The 20,245-nt window shown below is 41.2% G+C and overlaps 1 protein-coding gene across 1 annotated transcript; it reads left to right on the top strand.

The window, feature by feature from the left end:
* The first annotated feature begins 1,819 nt into the window (after positions 1 to 1,819).
* On the top strand, positions 1,820 to 19,220 carry LOC111265219 (long-chain-fatty-acid--CoA ligase 5). The gene is made up of 7 exons (XM_022841710.2): positions 1,820 to 2,750; positions 12,245 to 12,470; positions 12,796 to 13,522; positions 13,707 to 13,928; positions 14,160 to 14,279; positions 14,802 to 15,098; positions 15,664 to 19,220. Exons 1-7 carry the CDS (start codon positions 2,702 to 2,704, stop codon positions 16,204 to 16,206), a joined length of 2,184 nt encoding a protein of 727 aa, XP_022697445.1. The 5' UTR covers positions 1,820 to 2,701; the 3' UTR covers positions 16,207 to 19,220.
* Positions 19,221 to 20,245: the final 1,025 nt, after the last annotated feature.

Raw genomic sequence — 20,245 nt, 5'->3', positions numbered from 1 at the left:
ATATACGGAAAGAAGTCAGATCTCAGATAGATTTTCCCTTCTGATATCATCAACAATTTTTTCATTCAAATTCAATAGAAGAACTCAGATCGAAACTGACAGCCATATTCCTAAGACACGCATTGCATCTTCGTTCAACAACGGCATATACCTGTTACCTTTTTGTAGCCCGAATGTTTATTGCCTCAATGACCGCTGAAATTTTTCTGTGTATATTGCAGCCAGTGATTTGTACTCTGAACAATTACGCATATATACAAACATTGCGATCACTTCTTCTACTGTTTTTTTTTTTTTTGTTTTCCGTTCAAACTCTAAACGCGCGTGCATAAATCGCCCTTTGCAAGGCATCACTTTTTCCATTCTTGATACTTTTTGCCTATATTCGATCTTTTACGGTACTCTAGCTATCTCATATGCTACTCCAACCTAAGCTCGGGGTGTAGACACCCTTCCTCGCAGTACTGGACACAGCACAATCAAGCTATCAACAATTCCCACAACAACGTTCCCGTCGCCATGACAAACAGCGTTACCGACAATCGGCCCGATGCCGAACGACAAATAACAAGTCATTCTTTCCACTCTGCTGTACATTGCATTTATATGGCCGTGAAGACACAGAAAAAAACACTGCGTCGGGCGACCCCGTCAGCTGCCCAAGACTCCGTCGCGTAGCGATAACTGTTTTTTTCTTTCATTGCGCCAAGCATTGGACTTGTATAGGTGTTAGATCACAGCCCGCCACCGTGTATCGCGAGCAACTGATTCTGACATAATAGAACAGACGATATCGAAGCGACCTTTTCTAGCAATCGACCGCTGATTTAGTTACCCTTAACTGACATCTAAAAACGACCAGTAAACAGAGCTACATAGCTGAAGCGCGCGGAAAACTGCTGCGAGTTGAAACGATTCGAAAGAGAGAGATGAACGGATAGATACGCACCGAGGCCCCTCGAAGCTGGGCGAGGAGGCTAAGAAAGATCGTAGCTATGTGGGCAGTAGCCTCAGCGACTGCCCACATAGCTACGCGCGCGATAGCGTTTGCAGCAGACTGGCGCGCACAGAATCGACAGAAACGAAGCAGGTAGATCAGAGCAGGGTAGGTAAGACCAGCGAAAGACCAAGTTATTCAAAAATTATCAAGCAGAGATCGTGTCGCTGCTAGCTCCCGCCATAGAAAACAGGTATAAAAGCTGTAGAGATCTTTTCGGTCGCAAGATAATGTTGTTATCGCTGTTATGAAGGACGTTATAACGCCTTAATAGTTGGGTAGGTAGGTGTAATAGCGCAATGGTCCGAGGGAGCCACCTGGCAGTTGGCAACAGAGCTCTACTGGACGAATAACGCTTTTAAATTCGGTAGGGATCAATTCGTGGTCACAAACCCAACTTCTAACCGTTGGCAGTTTCTGGGTGTTGTTTATGAAGTTGGCTTTCGGTTTGGACCATTTTGTTTGTGTACGCATGGTTTTGCCGTGTTTTTGATTAAGGTTTTACTTTAATCATCATTTTCGTCGATTTTCTCGTGTCTTTTCGGTCTTTTTTTCATTAAAGTTTCGTTCAAATCGAGGGTGTCGCTTGTAGAGCTGAGTAGCTTATCGACGAGTGCGCTGTTTGGTGGTACGCTTAATCCTACTCTGCAACAATTTCGACGACTAACGGCAGCGTCGCTTGAACAGTTTTCAGACTGCCCTTCTCCCAGATGCCTTCGCCCGCCCGCCCGCCCGCCCGCCTGCCTGCCTGCCTGCCTGCCTGCCTGCCTGCCTGCCCGCCTGCCCGCCCGCCCGCTGTGACTACCATCTGATTTCCTTGCAAACAGATCATTGGTCTCCTTCCCTCTTGGAGACAAGGTACACACACAGGGCTCTGTGTTGAATGCCATACACAAGACAGGCTCCTTAGACAGACACCAATCGTCCCCGCAGACAGTGGAGCAGCAGCAGTAGCGGTACGGACACTACCATTACGAGTGGGCATTAGTAACAGCATAGACGCCGGAGTTCGGGTGCCTGTTTGCCCCTTACCTTCTAGCAGGAGTTGTAACGTAGTCGATCAGGTAACCAGTTGGCGAGCTGTCTAACGAAAGCGTGTATTTCGACTCAACGGTGGAGGTTTAATAGGGATAATTGCTCAACAGTTGTAGCCTCTACGCCGGTAACTCTATTCTGTCTATTTCTGCGCAGTAGTTGCGCCCCTCTGGGTTCGACTCTACCCAGTATCGTAAGGGCCGTCCTGTCATCACAGTGTTATAACTCAAGGTGGAATTAGAGATCTCCTTTCTTAGCTTCGCACAACTCCGCACGCTGGGAGTCTACTGCTACGAGCGCCAGACTGTGGATTATGCACTGTTAAAAGTTAAAGGGGACCTCCAAGTGACGACCGTTTCGTTGAAAAAGGATCCATCAAAAAGGTGGCCTCACAGAAAGCATGTCTATCGTTGTTTCTTATAGATCGATGATCAGTAGAGGACAGGTCTTTTTCGTGTAAACGATCAGTTGGCTCCTTTGAGAGCAAACTATTTTAAAATATCGTCAGTGTATGATTGTGCGGTGTTGCTGACTCTCGATTCGTTGGTGGAACGGTTGGAAGATCATACAAAATTCGGAAGAGTGCTTGTTACGTGAACGAATCTACGGTTTCCTGCAAGTGATAGAATAATTATTGACGATCGATCAGAAATATATGATATAGCCAAAATGCACCAGGGCGATCCGGGACAAAGTTACTGCAGGGATGCGTGTTCAGGTGAGTCGTTACCGGCGCGCACTGTTCGCCAAATTGTCGTGGGCAACTCAATCCAAGTAAATACCACCTCTAATAGGTACATCTGCGCAATATCAGATTATTTAAAGACAACTGTCAAGCGACATTAGCGGTCCGCTGGACTGATAGACCATTAGATAAATACTATCATATCGCAGCGTTTACGTATATTTTTCATGTCTACCATAGCAATGACACACGTTGTTAACACTGCTCTCGGATACTTATTGTTTCACTTAACTCACTCAGGAGGATCTATTTATATACAAACAAGCAAAATTGCAATTGATACATATTAGTGCTAAGCAGAAAGATCCGCGCATTGCAATACTTAGGGTCATCTGAATCGTTTTTATTCAATAAGGCCCATTGTCGTTAAGATGGCTAAGAGAACGGCTATTTACTCGCTGGCTCTAGCTGGAATCTCGGAGTTATGGCTGTGGATTACGTTTTACTATAGCTAACATGTGGCAAAGCAGAAGCATTGCTTATTACTCAACCAGACAAGCTATTCTTGGCCTTCTTGAGGGTATCTCGTACAAGTAAAAAAGTACAGGTTTTAACAACGGCATGCAATATTGTACTGTTTATAGATGAGGCGAATTTGTCATTCAGTTAGCTGAGATAGTAGGCTGATATAATGGGGTCTGTGGCCTATAACGAAACTGTGGTTGAACGGGAAGCACCAAACGGCAGCTAAACTATCAACGAACCTTAGATATTCTGGGTGCCCCTGTAGCACCCTTTCGTGTCACACCGCCAGGACGGTAAATGATGCCTACATCGGCAATCGTTTGCTGCTTGTAACCTGTATCATATAATTATCAAAAAAATATTAAAAAAAAAATGATAATATTAGAAAAAAATAGTCAAAATTACACAGCAGAGACTTTTCCAGAAACATAACAGAGGGCAAAACAAGAGGTGTCAAAATGGAACGAGATACACTCAGCGCTGTCACCTCCGGAGCATAAAAGTGATTCCTTCTTCATATAAGCTAAGATTGCGAATGTACGTATCTTCTATTGCCGGCATTTGACATTTTAATATGACATCTATCATACGACAAACAGATTTTCGTCGTGCATCAGCGAGCATCCTTGCTCTTCACCGGCATCCGGCACTGTCTTCTTCATGTGTGGAATGACTATTAGTAGAAGAATGATTCGTTACTACTGTATAATTCACAATATGGAGCCGATCGCGAGCTGTCGTCATAGTCTTATTGTTTACGATGGATAACAAATGTGCTAAATGAGCACAGTCGACTGTCCTAGCGTGGCATATGTTTCTGTACGATCGATGCTGCAAAATGAGCCTTTGAGACCTCTAAGACCGATGTCGTCTTCGCGCTGCCCCTCACTTCGGATGCACTAGATAAGAGACGCTCACTTCATATATGTGCTATATAAGAGAAATAACGCTTATCAATTGTGTGTCAATTCAATATACTACAAGTCTTTGTGGTGGCTTGAAGAGAGTATCAAACAATGACTAATTTTAGCTACAGAAAAATTGTTGCTTGACCTAACCATGCTTTTATACTTTTGTGTTGCGTCTCTAGTTGCGTAATCTCCATTTATGCATATGGTGCCGATGATTACATAGATATGAGAGTCAAGCGTTTGCGGTTGAATGAATAACGTTAACTATTTTAGTTTTTTTTTTTCTAAAATTTAAGACGAGCCATTGCTTATAAATCTAACACTAAACGACCTCTAGTTCTAGTGCTCTAGGCACCTGTACAATCGTGGTTGACGCATGAACCATGAGCTTTACGAATATCATGCGTGTATTTGCTACTGGTTACGTTGCTCCAACGTCGAGGTTCTGGACTACCTTGTAAATTTCGGGTGGCGCAGGATATGAAGATCTATTCTGGAATACTGATTTGACACATCGTCGCTGAAGTAAACCCGGTCGTTTCTTGCTTCTCGGAGCGAAATTCTTCATATTACTTGGACGAAAGCAATGCAGTGATGCGTTACCTGGATATGGTTGTTGTGTGTCCCTGCACAGATGGTATCTTGTTTTACATCTTAGTAGGATAATGCAGTAAAAAGTTCACCGACGTATTGTTGTACAGGCGGGATGAACGGTTTGCCTCCTCTTGTGTTACGCTTCTGAGTGTGGCACAGAAGTGCTGTTAATCCCTGCAAACGTAGCCGAGTGTGTATTGTGTGAGTCCAGCCGGAGGTGAATGAGAGGCATTATCGTTCGTAAAATTTAACAGTGTTAACTTGACGATTTTGCTGAGGTTTTGTGGGGTCATGAAAACCCGTCCTATGTGCTCCACCCAATTGCACAGACTGAAATATAGTTGTAGTGACAATAGCGATGTAGTTATGCCTTATGAAGACGGCATCGATGGCGAGGTGTCTACGCGCCCGATACAAAATTTGTTCGAATCACAGAACGGGGATCGATTCTGGTACGTAAATCGTAACCTGTATCAAAACAAATACTGTTAGTGCAAAGTAACATCACATCGTGAGTTTTGGGTTTTCAAAGCTTGTATTTATTTCACTATATTTGCTTAGTGTGTGACTTTTTTCGAGGACGTAATGCAACTAGACTATTGCACCTCTACGTTTCGAGTTTTACGTCCGATCGCACCTTCAGGCCGGTTCACAGCGCGAAACAAATTCTGTCTGTCTATGCCCTATGGGTTCGAACATAGACCGTAACGTATTTCTAATATTAGCAGGCTACGTGGGGACCGGCTATTATACCTAACGGTTACATTATCTTGAATAGGTATGCGTATGGGGATAATGACAAAGCCGTCTCGGTTCCAATAATAAAACTTCCATAGAGAAAAGGTGTTAGCTATAGGAATGATTGTACCTTCTCGTTTGGCTGCCCATAGGGATACGTTGCCCGTGCGTGAATATAATAGTTCTACTACGTAGTCCGATCTAGTTTAAAGAGCCTCTAGCGCTCGCTGAATCCAGCAACTAAACTCTTAAAGACGATGAACGTAGAAGACGCTTTCGACAAAGAATGATCAAGGCCTTTTGGCTCATTCAAGCGTTGATAGGTATCCTTCTGTGAACATGGTAGTAGACCGCGCTAGGCTATTTTTTTTTCCAAATCTCTTTGCCGTTCCTCGTTGCCACCGTGTATTCTGCGTGATGGTCAGTGTTGATAAGCGGTCGATGGCTGAAAAGCCGCACAAGAACATGTCGATATCTTAACAAAATGTTTTGCTAACAGGTTTTGATTCGTTTGACTTGAATGGCCTTATCTTTCGTCTTCTTCAAGGGAGATTTAGAGATCTTCACTTTCCTTATTATGGATTGAAGGCGCCAAGGCGCACCAGTATGTGTGCTCTCAAGGAAAAGCGTTATCCATTGTTCCGATTGACTCGTTTGTTATCACATGCGCATACGGTGTGAGTTCCTTAAATCAAAATAATTTAGTATTATAATCTTCTGTGAAAAAGCTAAATGAAGACTAACAACAAGGGATACACTGGTTCAATACAGAATATCCAGCTTGTGTTCTGTAAGCCTAAAATATAAGTTGCTCAATTGTACTTGGAACTGTCATTCTATTAGTAATTCAAGTTAGAAGTTTGCTTTGCGAGCTACATATTGTTTCCCTACTAGCGGCAATGTGCACCTAATTTGCTGCACACGTAAAATTCATTCATCTTCCTAAAACAAGAATAAAGTTTTTAAGTTAGTTAAAGAGCCGCTCAGCCAACTGACCTGTTTCTGATCGAAACCAAAGCGCTAAATGCTATCGTGGCAATGTTTGCAGGACTTTTAGCCCCTCTATCTGTAGAACTTAACTCTGCTCATATATATATATATATATATGTCCATTCATTACCGACTCTGAATCAGCTATTCTGTGGGAATAGAAATAGCTTGTGAAGTCACCTCTTTACTGAGTTCGGCAAGGACGAAGGACAATTAACAGGCCGCAGTCAAGCCTATTTGCGTCCTGCGCCTGTTCTTTCAACGTTTATGCTATCTCGGTACGCCTTAATTACGTAGGTTCCCTATTTGTGATCAGTTATATACGGCAGGCTGTTTTTAGTACTGTGTGTTTTTACGATTGCGTACTTCTTACGCACCTATAAAATTTAACTGCACGAGACATTTGTGCCTATGGTAACGGTCAAATATCGAAGTCTGCTTTAACAGGCGATATATAATAATCGCGATATATGCTTAACTTGGGTACCGGGCAGTACCCAATGATTGAAGTTCAATTTCGAATTTGACATTGATAAGTAATCGCGTTAATTACAAATTGCAACTGTTAGATAAGAACTTTCCTCGCGCGTGCGGCACAAGTTGCAGGTTGAAGGTAGCTCGTGTCAACTATAGGGTAGAAGATGCTTCTAATCGGGGTTTCGTTTACCCAACGTTTATGTCAATAATATTTATGTGCCCAGTTAATGAAATAATTTGTAGGTTTATTAATAGGCTCATAGAGGCTTGCTTTAAACACTGCTCTTATCTTTCATTTCTAGTACCAACAACGTGGTACTGGTTTCGTGATCATTGTTATTGTTGTTGTTGCTGCCTTTTTTCATCGTCGTCAGGAAACGCAACAAAAGATTTATTTAGTGCTAATTTTTTCCAAACACATGTGCCATTTCAACTATGTGCGCCATCATAGCAGACGCAGGTGTGTCTGGCCTGATAGAGAGACTATTACTGAGTTTCCAACGTTTTTTCACCGTCGAATAGCTCAATAGCGGTGACGCCGATATCGTGCTGCCCCAACGCCCAATACTTAGACTGGCCTGTATTCGCTGGTAGGCTGATGATGCGAATTCGGAAATTGGCCAAGCTCATATTCACAGCCCACCTATTTTAGATTTCGCTACGTCGCTCATATTTTTCATTCACCGTTTCCTACTTGAGGAAGCTTAAATATATGAGCGCTAGTGATAGCGAGCTAGCACAAACAGGAGTTCCTGCGGATTTCTGAAACGTTCTCATCAGTATGGCCCTTTCTTTTTCTAGAGACTTTTCAAGCAACTGTTTCTTTTTACTATAAAATAGTAATCATAATGGTAATGCCACGTTCGGCCGATAAGTCACTCTAGGAAAGATAGACGGATAGATATTTCTGCTTGATGCAAGAACTTCTGCATTTGGGACTGGTTTTCCTTAGTTGGACAGAGCTTTCTATTCAGTAGCGGATGACAGGAACCTGGTACACTGTTTTTGGCACTCAAGGCGCCGATACAAGAAATTCACCTTCGCCTTAACTTAAATGCGGAGTACTAACTAGCACAACTTTCTGGATATCTCCGATTGTTATTAACGAATTACGCATAGGAGGAGGGAAAGTAGCTCGTGCACTTGCTGAAGTGTTGGTCAAGTTATTAACCCTGCGGGTACGATTGCATATGGCGTCAAATCAACGCCATTAGCTGACCAAATCGAGATAAGTTGTGATTTTAGGGAAAATCTGAAGTTTGTGTGAAGCCGGTGACACAAGCAAACTTCTTTTTTTCAAAAAAGCAAGCAACTTTTATATGTAGGAAGTGTGTCGATAGGTTACCGAAAAGGTTAATGGAACCATCATTGAAGTTTTTGCGGAATTGAAACACTGTTAATCTATTTTCTATATAATATAAATAATAATTAAACTATTTCACTACACATTTCTTCTTAAACATCATTGATTGTGTGTACCTATCATCATTCTGAAACATATTGTTTCATAGATCAATTTTTCGCCGGCTACAGTTTTGTCTAGGCATCTAATCTTCTTTACTTTTTGCTTATTGTGATTTCGTTCTGAGGCATCTCCCTGCCTTGATAAACCATATTGTTCAGCTGTTTTTGTCATGGTGATATCACTTAAACGTACATTTATATGTATTATTACTATTATTATTTATGCACCATGGTACGCTTGCTAATAGCGGCGATGGGAATATGATAGCATTTTTCTCATGGTTTGTTTCTATCAACAACAAAATTAGATGCTTCAACGAACGTTTCTATACAAACACCATTCAGCGCGATTATAGCTTCAATTCGGAGAGCTGTTCATTATTAATTTTGAAAATATTTCTTTCTTAATTCACAAGTATTATTTTCATCAAGCGATATTTGGTGGGCATGAGCTCGTTAGTCTTATGCTAGTAGCAGGCTAAGAGTCCCAAAAATGCAAAGACCTAATACAGCTAAAACGCTTTAAGACTGCAAAAAGGCACGAAATATTAACCGATAGAGATAGATTGCCGATTAATATTTTCTTGTTTCGTAACGAAAGTTCATTTCTAATATATATTAGGGTATATAAAAAGTTTTTTTGAGCCTTTTCGATGAATTTATGACGAATCTATATCTCATTCAGGATTTTCTGGTCTGTTTCGTAAGTCTTTTTCAGAAGCCACATGAGAGCCAGCAGTAACTTAAACTGTCGATTCTGATAGAGAAAAAAAAAAAAGAAGAGGCTCTTAATTTCGGAGGAGGTCTGTCTAGCCCGGATGCTGATCTTCGCTTAAATTTCGAAAATAACGCACTATTGTTGGCCATGATGAGTTCATTTGTTTGTTCAGGGAAAACTGGATCTCATCTGATACCAGCAGCAGTGGCTGGACGCACAACAAGCAATCCATTAAAGTTTTTCCCAATTTAGACGCACCACCCTCTTTATATGTATATTTATAAAAAGGAATAGATGCATAACAGCGTTTGTGTTGAGCTTCGTTTTCATACAATTCTATAATTCATGCAATTCTATAATCTATTTACTGGTATACGCTGTTTCTATAATGATGATGATCGAAATTAGTGAACTACTAATAAGTAACACTCAACCTTTGGCTCTATTACGGTGTATTTAATCTAACTTAACAGTGTCACACTGAGGTACTCTGTTTCAACATTCACTTAGTCTGTTCTGAGACTTCTCTAATTGAATCACCTATTATAATTTTGAGCAGGAAATTTACTTTAAAACATTGGGCTTGCCTGATATTGAACATAAAAATAAAGTAAAAAAAAAACACTATTCGAGGGCTATCCGCGGTATATGGTAAAAGTAAATTCTTATCAGGACAGAAAATCAGTGCACATATTCACCGCAGGTAGCTTAGCTCATCTCCTGTGGTCTTTAGAAGGGAAAGCCTCCATAATATGGAGAAACGTTAAAAAAAAACGCGCATCTCTGTTGACGAAGCTGACTTATTACCATACGATCATTAGTTGCGACTGGTGACCTGCAAATTTCCCAGAAGGTCTTAGCATCATGCTAACATACAAAATGGCGAGCGGCTACAGGAGTATGTCGATTGAAAAAAGCTGAAAAAGTAATAATAATGCGGCAATTCTATTATACGCTCGGCGTCCATTCCTATTTGACATTCGGTAGTTGTGCAAGCGAACTAATCTTCATAACTAGCATGCTTTGTGTTTTGTATCAGCGCTAGCTTTTTGCTATGCCGTACTTCAATCCGACTAGAACTATATTACCGTTATTGAAAATTTCACAATATAATATCCGTCGTACTGTCGCTGCATTATTGTTACAGTGACTTTAACTCTTAAGAATAACAACTATTTTACGCATTTCCCCAGATGGCCGATATAAATTGGGAACATGGCTCTAATAAACTGGGCTTTCGTCTGACTGACGAAACCGGAACTCAGTGAGCTAGCTGATCAAAGAAGAAAATCAACGGTCAGTCGGATGAAAGTGGCCATTGGACCTGGGTCTGTTCATCGCTTGGGTTGCAAGCACTATTGGCCACACAATCATCTGGGTACACTGTACCATTACATTGTAGAGCAGACCAAAGACGGTCTTTCTCGATTTGCTGCTGGTTGTCGTCTACCTGGGCGACGACTAGGGTCGACCACTCGGCCTCATCAGTCAGCTCGTACACTTTGCAAGACCATCAAGTGCCTCGCTCTAGTTCGACCTAGCGAACTATCTACCCGACTCTGAAGCATAAATGCACTCAAGATGTCGAAAGTGCAAGAAAACAACGTCGCATTGCAGTAGCGACCGCTACTGTAGCTGCGATTCGACCCTACGAATCGTGAATTTCTACGAAGTGGAAGACCTTTATTAGAGGTCTTCTTTTGGAGAATAGCTTAGACCTCTGGGAGACTTCTGCTAACAACAGTGATGACATCGTCCTCTGTTAATTACGGGAAAATTAATAGGATGAATACTTATGATGAATAAGTAATAGAATGTCTGTGACATCATTTCCTCCAATATGATCGATCATGCAAATGAATCGACCATTATCGAATCGAGTTATCGCAATAAGGGTTGGAAAGCAGAAGCTGAAATAATCTACTGTATCGTAAACAATAGTCAATGTTATTATAGGTCGGTTCAAATGAATCTGTAAACTTCAACGAGAACTTCAGCTTAACATATGTTTAGTTTTACGTTTTATACATGTAAGCAGTTCGCCTATGGAAATTGTTCCAAGAAAAGTGTGGATCGACAAAGATATGCCTAATGAACCAGGGGAGTGTATCGGCGAAGTAGAGGGAAGCTCAAGTGTGGTTCTAGATAGGCAGATTAATTGTGATTGTTCAAGTTGACAGAGGAACGTTTCTAATACTGCATTGAGTAACTTGTTTGGTGTATGCCAGCAAACGTTTGAAGTCTTACTTGTCCTTGTGGTAAAGTTTAGCCTTTGCCTGATCGATAGCCGCAACAACAAACGAGCAGCTAGATATCATCAAAAACCCTCGGACATAATTGCAAAATGTACCGTGATAATAATTTTGTAGAATTAGATTATGTCTAGTATTAAGATTTACGAAAAAGAAAGGGATTTTGTATCGATGCGGAAGAAGTCTCTTCGGGGAGGAAGCTCAATGAAATTGTTACTATAGACGATCGGGCTCGAATCGTCCAATTACTAATTTGTTCCTCTGCCAACAGCCAACTTTAGACCATTGCTCAGTAATATAATTTCTTAAAGATGTTACCAGAAACGAACGATACGACAGGAACACATTATCAAATATCATCCGAGTGTGTAAAAACCGAACGCTTTACAAATACGCCGTTTTAGATAGAGTCTAGGTATTTTCAAAAGCAGAACAAGTAAAGTCATTGCAATTAATAACATCTTCGAGTAACAGTACGAGATACGTGTGCGATCGCCTTGTTTCTTCACGAAGTCATGATGGCCAGTAGAATTTTAATTACACAAGTGCGATTAAAGGCATACAATAGGACCGCTTATCACTTCCTTTTTTTTCGCCCAGACTGTCCGGGTACCCTTAGAATCGGTCAAAAACGGTCTTTCTTTTTTATTGCCTCGGTCATACATACAACAAAAATTCACTCATCAGTGGCACCTATATTGGTCGAAGCGCAAATCACAACCTATCTAGAATTAACTTCATTTCGAGTTACACAGGAATCGATTTAGACTACGCCAATACACGCTCAAATGTGACCGGTAGTGAAAAGATGCTCATGACCCTAAAACAGTCTAGTCTCTGTATATGTGGCATTTTTAGATCCTGTGGCAACCGGTGTTGTTGCGGCCGCGGGCAGCTGTCATCATCCAGATGGATCACAGGATGAGGCCGGAAAACGAGTGGTCGAAACTCTTGGCTGGGCAGGTTACTTGGGTGGATACTATGGAGCGATGGCGGCTACTGGCGTTGCGGGCCTCGTCATGAGCTACCTCTGTTCGAATTCAAGTCCAGTTATTCCGCCCATTTCGCAGGACAATCAATCCAGGTCAGGGTGGCAGAAGTATAGGGGAAGACTCGACAAGCGAAAGATCCATTGAAAGTAATGTCTAGTACTCAGTGGTATTCTGAAGGGAAAGTCATTTGCAAACATTTGGTGGAGCTGCCTATTATGAATAGGTTCAGCAGTCAATGTGTGATGAAAGCATCTTATCTTCTCCTCCTAGCTATTATTGCGGGCTGTAAAACTCATCTTGCGTTATTATCCAGCTTCACTTGAATCACTAGACACATACTTTTCGACCTGTGTAGCCAACCAGTTACTATAAATAGTGTCCTTTCTCAAAATATTTCCATGAATTTTAATTTCGCAGGGAGATGGTTGGTCTTGGCGAAAAGGTGCGCACATCGCGACTGCTGCCTCCTGGCAAGTTCATGGAATATCTATACGAGGACGCGCAGACGCTATTCGATGTGATGTACCGCGGCGCGAGGGTGTCGAATAATGGCCGCTGCATGGCCTGGCGTGAACCTGGGGCAAAGGAATACTCCTATATTCATTATAACCAAGCCTTGGAGCGGATTCGAAACTTCGCGTGCGGTCAGGCCACCCTCGGCTCAACGCCCGGACAAAAAACATTCATCGGTGTGTTTATGCAGAACTGCGTCGAGGCCATCGTCGCCGAACAGGCGTGCTACTACCTATCACAGATTGTCGTACCGCTTTACGACACGTTAGGTACGGCAGCCGTGACCTTCATTATCAACCAGGCGTCGATCGAGGTGGTCGTTTGCGACACGCCCGAAAAAGTCCAACTTCTTCTCAAAGAAGGTAGCAAATGCCCACAGATGAAACGTGTTGTGCACACGAAAGAGGTCTCAGACTCGGTCCATGAGCTTGCCAAAGAGATCGGCGTTGAACTAATCTCGTTCGGCGAAATTGAACGATTGGGCGAGAAGCACTTTCGTCATCCGTTGCCACCAAATCGCAATGAAATCGCCACAGTTTGCTACACATCAGGCACAACCGGTAACCCGAAGGGTGTAATGCTTTCCCACAAGAACATCATTGCCTGTCTGTCATCGGTAATGTTCCAGCTGGTAGGTAGCGGCATGCCTTTGTTTTTCTTTGTGCTATAACCATCTTCTTATCGGTATTTTACGTAACGAATGGTAGAAAGGTTCAACAGACATTATTAGAGCATACAAAAGAGACAAGTGTTGATGTTGGTGGAATAACTCGCGGTTACTTTTTTTTTTTCGATCCCTTCTGCTCGTTGTCTAGGGAGAGGTAGCTCCAATGAAAGATGACGTAATGATTTCTTTCCTGCCATTAGCGCACATGCTGGAACGCTGCTGCGAGATGGCTCTTTACATGGTTGGAGGATGTGTCGGTTTTTTTAGCGGAGACATTCGAGGCCTTGTGGATGATATGCGAGCCCTTCGTCCTACGATTTCACCTACTGTACCTCGGCTACTGAACAGAGTCCATGATCGAGTGGAACAGGTAATGTAAAGACGTCAGCACACTGGGGCTGATCGAGCGTAAAACGTTCACCTTATTAGCTCATAGCAGGTTAGGTAGCCGATACCAGCTAGTCGATAGCTGGTTTCCAAAGAGTAAGCTAATACCGAAAAAGGTTTTGCCCCCGAAATGCAGTGTTCTTAACGCTACTCAACGTTTGTTTCTACTTTAGCGCATACTGACAAATACTACGCCGCTATATTTTGCCCACAGGTCGCCCAGAACAGTGTATGGAAACGTGCACTGCTCGCTCTGGCACTCAAAAGCAAGGAGTCTGAGATCAAGAAGTTTGTGATACGTCGAAATTCCATATGGGATAAGATCGTATTTAAAGTACGTCGTTTTCGTCTATTATATAGCTGATACGTATTGTACGGTTCATGTCGGCGTATGAATTTTCATTTCATTGCCTTGGTAATAGCGGTATCTGAGAAGAGTACAGTCGAGCTAAGCTTGTCATTTTAATGGGATAGGGCTTTCTATTTCAAACTTAATTGGTATCTAAATTGAATAAACTATAACTCTGTCGCTACTGTTTTATGGCAGTCTAAGCCCCAAACACGAAAAACTTCGTCACACGAAAATTGACCTCATTTGATCGAAGCCTATTTGCAACGTATCAGGAAACTGCGCATTGTAAGACCTACTCACCTTTCTACCTCGCTTTTGACGCCGATATAAAACATAATCTTGATTTACCTATTCAGCTAAAATATTTTTCTTTGAAAACAAAAAATCAGTGTACACATTGATTGCCTGGTCTGGTCTGGTTAAGTGGTCAAGAAAAAAAACCCTGTACATACTTTTATAACAGAATGTTAAGGTGTGCATGTATTTTTCCCTAATCTGCTGCAGGCAGTTCAAGAAGGATTTGGTGGACGGCTGCGTTTGATGGTTGTAGGCTCCGCGCCTTTGGCCACGAACGTCATCAATCTTGTACGTTGCGCCCTAGGTGCCGTCATCGTTGAGGGTTACGGTCAAACCGAGTGCACGGCGCCATGCACAATGACATTCCCTGGTGACTATGAAGCCGGCCACGTTGGTCCACCTATTGCGGCCTGCGCCATCAAATTAGTTGATGTTGCTGAAATGGAATACTATGCCTGTAACGGCGAAGGCGAAATCTGTGTTAAGGGACCAACCGTCTTCCAGGTAAGTTTTCCAGTCACCGGCGTGATGTGGTTTGTGCTTTTGCTAGATTATCAGGCTTCGCTCGCACATTAAGCACGGCATTTTTGGTTATTGTGCACATATACCCACATGTACGTGTGTATAGATACATATATATATTATATATATATATTTGAAGCATACATTCATGTATGGTTTTTAAGTAGATCAAACCTCATCTTCTAGATATCGTCTTAGAAGTGACCATAAGGTGCTACTAATTTAATTAAATACAAGGAAAAATGAACGGGTGAACACATGAAGTGGGATATTACCTGCTATTTATAATACGATTTTTGATGGTTGTTTGGTGGCTTATTTGGGTTGATTGTCTTAATAAAAATGAGGATCTTCTCAGCCTTCCCGAAAGGGGCTAAAGCTATTTCGTTTTAGTGCTCCCAATATGGAAGAAAAAAGCGAGCTTCATTCGACATTGTGTATGGAAAACAATATCCTTTTTGGGACCGCTTAGATAATTTGATCCTTTTTTTTTTTTTACTTGCTTTCTTTGTTTCATAACATAATTTCTGTGTCCGTCTTCTGTCAGGGGTACCTGAACGATCAGGAAAAAACGGACGAAGTTCTCGATACCAACGGTTGGCTTCACACAGGTGACATCGGAAAGTGGATGGAGAACGGGACCCTCAAGGTTATCGATCGTAAGAAGCACATCTTCAAATTGTCGCAGGGCGAGTACATTGCGCCAGAGAAGCTAGAGAATATCTTCATTCGGTCGCCGTTCGTGGCACAGATTTTTGTACATGGCGAGAGTCTTAAGTCTTGCTTAATTGGCGTTGTCGTACCGGACGACCAGTACCTACTTTTGTGGGCTGCAGAGAACAGAATTGCTGGTACGTTTGCTGAGCTGTGTGCCAATCGCGTTGTGAAGAAATCAATCCTCGACGATCTATGCGTACTCGGCAAAAAGTCGGGGCTGAAAAGTTTTGAATTGCTCAAAGATATTCTCTGTCATCCCGAGATGTTCAGCATCGATAATGGCTTGCTAACGCCAACACTAAAGACGAAACGGCCCGAATGCCGGAAGGCGTTCGCTGAACAGATTCAAGAGATGTATCGTTTACTACAGTAAATTGTCTCGTGTGAGGTAGTTTTGTCACAGGAGCAGTTTTTTTCAGCGTTATTTGATGACATTTAGTTATCATCGACAACGATAATGATGACCGTTGCAGTTATCGTTATAGTAGTAGTACGGCATTGACTTCATCTGCTGATGTCCTCGTTCGTTTGAGTCGTTTGCGCATGCCTCTAATTGACAAAATTGGGGTAATAGACATTTTAAGCGCGGGACGTAGGTTAAATGGAACTTGGCACGACGTTATATAGAGGACGAAAATATCGATGACGATAACTGTACTTATATACAATTATCTATAGTAGTAGTGGAAGAAACTTATTACTAACGTATTAAGAAGCTTATGGCTATAATCAATGTACTTTTGAATGTAGAATCTCGCTGAACTAGCGTGAGTGGCGGTCATAGAATCGTATCGGCGAACAAAACGACCACCTATTGTATAAATAACTATTAAGCGCAGAAGTATTCGATGCGCCGAGTGCTTTAATCCGTGAAACATTTTTTCATCCCGTTTAAGACGAGCGTCTTCTTTAGCACATTCCTAAACCCAATCATCCGTTTGAAGAACATTTACTAGTTTTTTTTTTGCTTTCCCTGTCGAGTAAAATGCTAAAATGACTTGCGTTAAAACAAGCACGATAATTAAAAAATAAAATCGCGATTAAGTAACTGCGCGTTGTTATATTCCTCGCCTACCTGCATGTAAAGTTTGTAAATGAGATATGATCTTGAGAGCGTCACACTCATCGTGTCGATGTTGTTGTTAAACCCTGAAACACGTGGAACCATTGACTAACTACAAGATGAGGTTTTGATACACGAAGTGAAATTATTAAGAACAAAATGCATTGGTTTGTCGATGGGATTCTTGGAATTTCATCCTCTGATATGGTGCCATCAGGCCAAGAATGCTGACCTACCGAACTGTGGTCCTAGTGGATGGGTAAGGGCTTGCGAGCGTTCTGGGCATTGAAGTCTAAATGAGACTGAAAAAATCGTAGTAGAGACGCTAAGGTCAAACGACTCCTGAAAGCACAAGTAAAAATCTATTTGTATGGTTCTTGTGTGTCAAATCGTACAACAAGCTCGATAAGTAAACAATCCTATCCGATGCTGTAGCGCTGATGTTCAAACCCTTAGTTACAGTGGTCGCCTATCGCGTTTTTTTTTTTCGTTGTATTTCTAGATAGTAATAATTAGCAGCGTTGGGCGCAATGGTCAAGTATTTTTTATCAACTTCAGCTTGAGCAGGGGGCTTCGAGGGGTTCGTGGCCACTAAAAACGGCCATGTTAGACAGGTTCGCTTTTTATGATATCAGATGATTTGTGTCCTACGAAAAAAAGTTAGCTAGTTGAGGTTTCACAGCTTAATTGAAACGCGAAGAATATTACAACAGCGATGTAAATCGTCGTATAATGTTGAAAGCTGCAAAATGCTTTTCTCATTGGGTCAGTATAATAATACAATTCCTATAAATGGCGATGTGACGATATAAAAAATACATAAGCCTTAGCTTCTCACTAAATCATAGTATAAGTAAGTTATCGTCGTTGGGTTGAATAGGTCAATAGGTTGTCAGTACAATCTAATCTCGAGTCAGCCTTACCTTCGCCACGGCGAGACCGCACTGAATCTATGACAACCAATGGCAACGCCAAGATCCGCATATTGACTCGCGCTTTTATGATGCTAACCTCTGAAAAGAAAGGAAAAGGAATCACACACGAAACCGATGTAACTCAACCCAACGTTTTTTTTTTGTCAAACGGGTCTACTACGCCATTCAAAAGAACCACGACTGGTCTTAACATGTCACAATGGCGCAAGTTATGGTGACAAAGAGCACGATCTAACTCCTCGTAATGAAATCAAATGAAACAAGGGCGTTTTGATTGATTGGTCTTCCAAGATTTCGGTTAGCTACGCTTCAGCAACCTCTTTGTCTCTGTCCAGAAATCGTCGGTTTCGAAACTCGAGTTATCTAGCCTTGTTGATTCCAAAATTGTTAACTAGGCTAAAACAAGTAAACAAATATCTTAATTCTTAGAGAGGGAAAGAGACTTTACGACAACAATAGCAACAACAAACATAAAACACTAATAAAATAAACAAAATAGTAATAATGTTGATAACAATTGACTAACTCTGGCTAAGGAAAGGTAGCGTCGAACAGATAGGGTAAACAGATTTAATATGACCTCGACCTCCAGGAACAGCAAAAGCTCAATATATTATAACGTTTCTTTATATTCATTGAGACTTCGTACAAAGGAGACAGTTCAATTGTGTGTAGAGACCGAAGGTCAAAAAGCAGTAAGAGTTGATCATTATATCAGGTGAAGCCGACTAAGCTTGTAGATAACTTGGAGGAGGGTCTTTCTCCATTTTATGATAGTGAGCTAGTAATACTAAGGGTAGAACAAACTGTAATAATAATAACAACAACGCGATGATAATAAAAACTAAATAGTACGTACCGAAATCAATCGTGAAGAAAGTAGGCGTTCTTCTGTTAGCATGTAGTTGATTATGTCAAGGACAGCAGCGTTGGAGAAAGAGGACGATATCTAGTAGAAATAAGCCACATCTTTATCTAATGGAAAACAACACATGTATGATTTGAAATAACACAATAGCACTTTATTGAGAATATTAAATAGATAGTAATTCTCCAACCCACATAGGGAAAGTGTTGACAGTTTATAATCACTTTATATTTTATAATAAGTTACATCATATATTGCTATTAAATGTATTTTTCAAGGTGCCTGCACCGAGTACACCGCAAAGATGATTATTCTGTTAATGTTTTTGTATTTGTTTTTCGCTCACGCACACAATTATGCTGCTTATAGTTAATGTGTTAGTCAACTTTTGATCTATCAGTGGGTGGCTATCAGTTCACTGAGTAGCTGAATTTTAATTTAAAAAAAAACAAACGTGAAAACGAACTAAATACTCTTCATCTACGAATAAATGTCATCGTTGCAAATGGCAACATTTTCAATATATCGTTTTTTATTTTCTTTTCATTTTATTGACATGCACGTCGCTATAAAAAAAAAATTGTTATTTATTATTGATGATAGCGTAGCCTTTTAAAAATTTAAATCACTAGTGAATCATTAGTGTGAAACTCGCAAAGGATTTAGATGATATGGAAACTTCAATAATGTGCTCCACTCATTTTTTCACGTATTTTTTAACTGATTTTTTGTCAGTATGCTTAATTTGTTTACATTTACTACTGGTAATTCGCATGGTTTGAAGGAATATACGATTTAATATTGTGTTCAATGGCACTCTACACTCAGTTTCATTGTTTTCTTTGTAAAAGGCAAAAAAAATTTGTCAAAATTCCTAAAATATTACTCTTAAGTCGAGAAGTGAATACGACAACGGTATAGGGGAGAAATAGGGGAACCATTACAAAAAGTAACTCTAAGAAAAGTAATTCTAAGATAGGTTTATCAGTGGTATATTAAACAAATTTTATCCATTCGTGCTAATTCCAAACAAAGTTTGGGCCCTTTATTCCATGGGCCACGGTACAGGAAGATGTCGCTTGATTATCTACAGGGCACTCTTGGATTAGCATGACTGGATCACCTGATAAGATGAAGATTCAGCCTTTTCTACGCAGCTAGCTAAACAACACGCTCGTTTCCAATCAAGCTTTACTTATTCCTATTTGCTAGTGTTAGTCAAAAGCTTCTTAAAAAATTTCACAGATATAGGTCTACAACACAGTATCACCATATCTGGGAGGATATATAGAACCATGTAAAATAGTCTGCATCACACGAATTTTGTTGAATTCATAAAACTAATTTGAGACCTTTGCCAAGTGGACTGTAGGGATGGTACTAGGGGTTAACGAGCGACGTCTATCACAATTTTTCCCACATCTGAAGCGCCTACATATATCTCCATGCTAGAACTCATGCAGGGCAAAGCCAATGATGGCATGGAGTCTGTTGAACTTGTATGTCCCTTTCCACCCATCGCTCTCCATCACTCTCCAAACAAACG

This window comes from Varroa jacobsoni, unplaced genomic scaffold, assembly GCF_002532875.2.
Source record: "Varroa jacobsoni isolate VJ856 unplaced genomic scaffold, vjacob_1.0 scaffold_945, whole genome shotgun sequence".
Classification (NCBI taxonomy): domain Eukaryota; kingdom Metazoa; phylum Arthropoda; class Arachnida; order Mesostigmata; family Varroidae; genus Varroa; species Varroa jacobsoni.
This window is presented reverse-complemented; position numbering and strand designations above follow the sequence as displayed.

Coding starts and splice junctions, on each gene's coding strand:
- LOC111265219 (XM_022841710.2), top strand. CDS start 2,702: ATGCACCAGGGCGATCCGGGACAAAGTTACTGCAGGGATGCGTGTTCA. Junction 14,280..14,801: donor GGGATAAGATCGTATTTAAA/GTACGTCGTTTT, acceptor AATCTGCTGCAG/GCAGTTCAAGAAGGATTTGG. Junction 15,099..15,663: donor AGGGACCAACCGTCTTCCAG/GTAAGTTTTCCA, acceptor GTCTTCTGTCAG/GGGTACCTGAACGATCAGGA.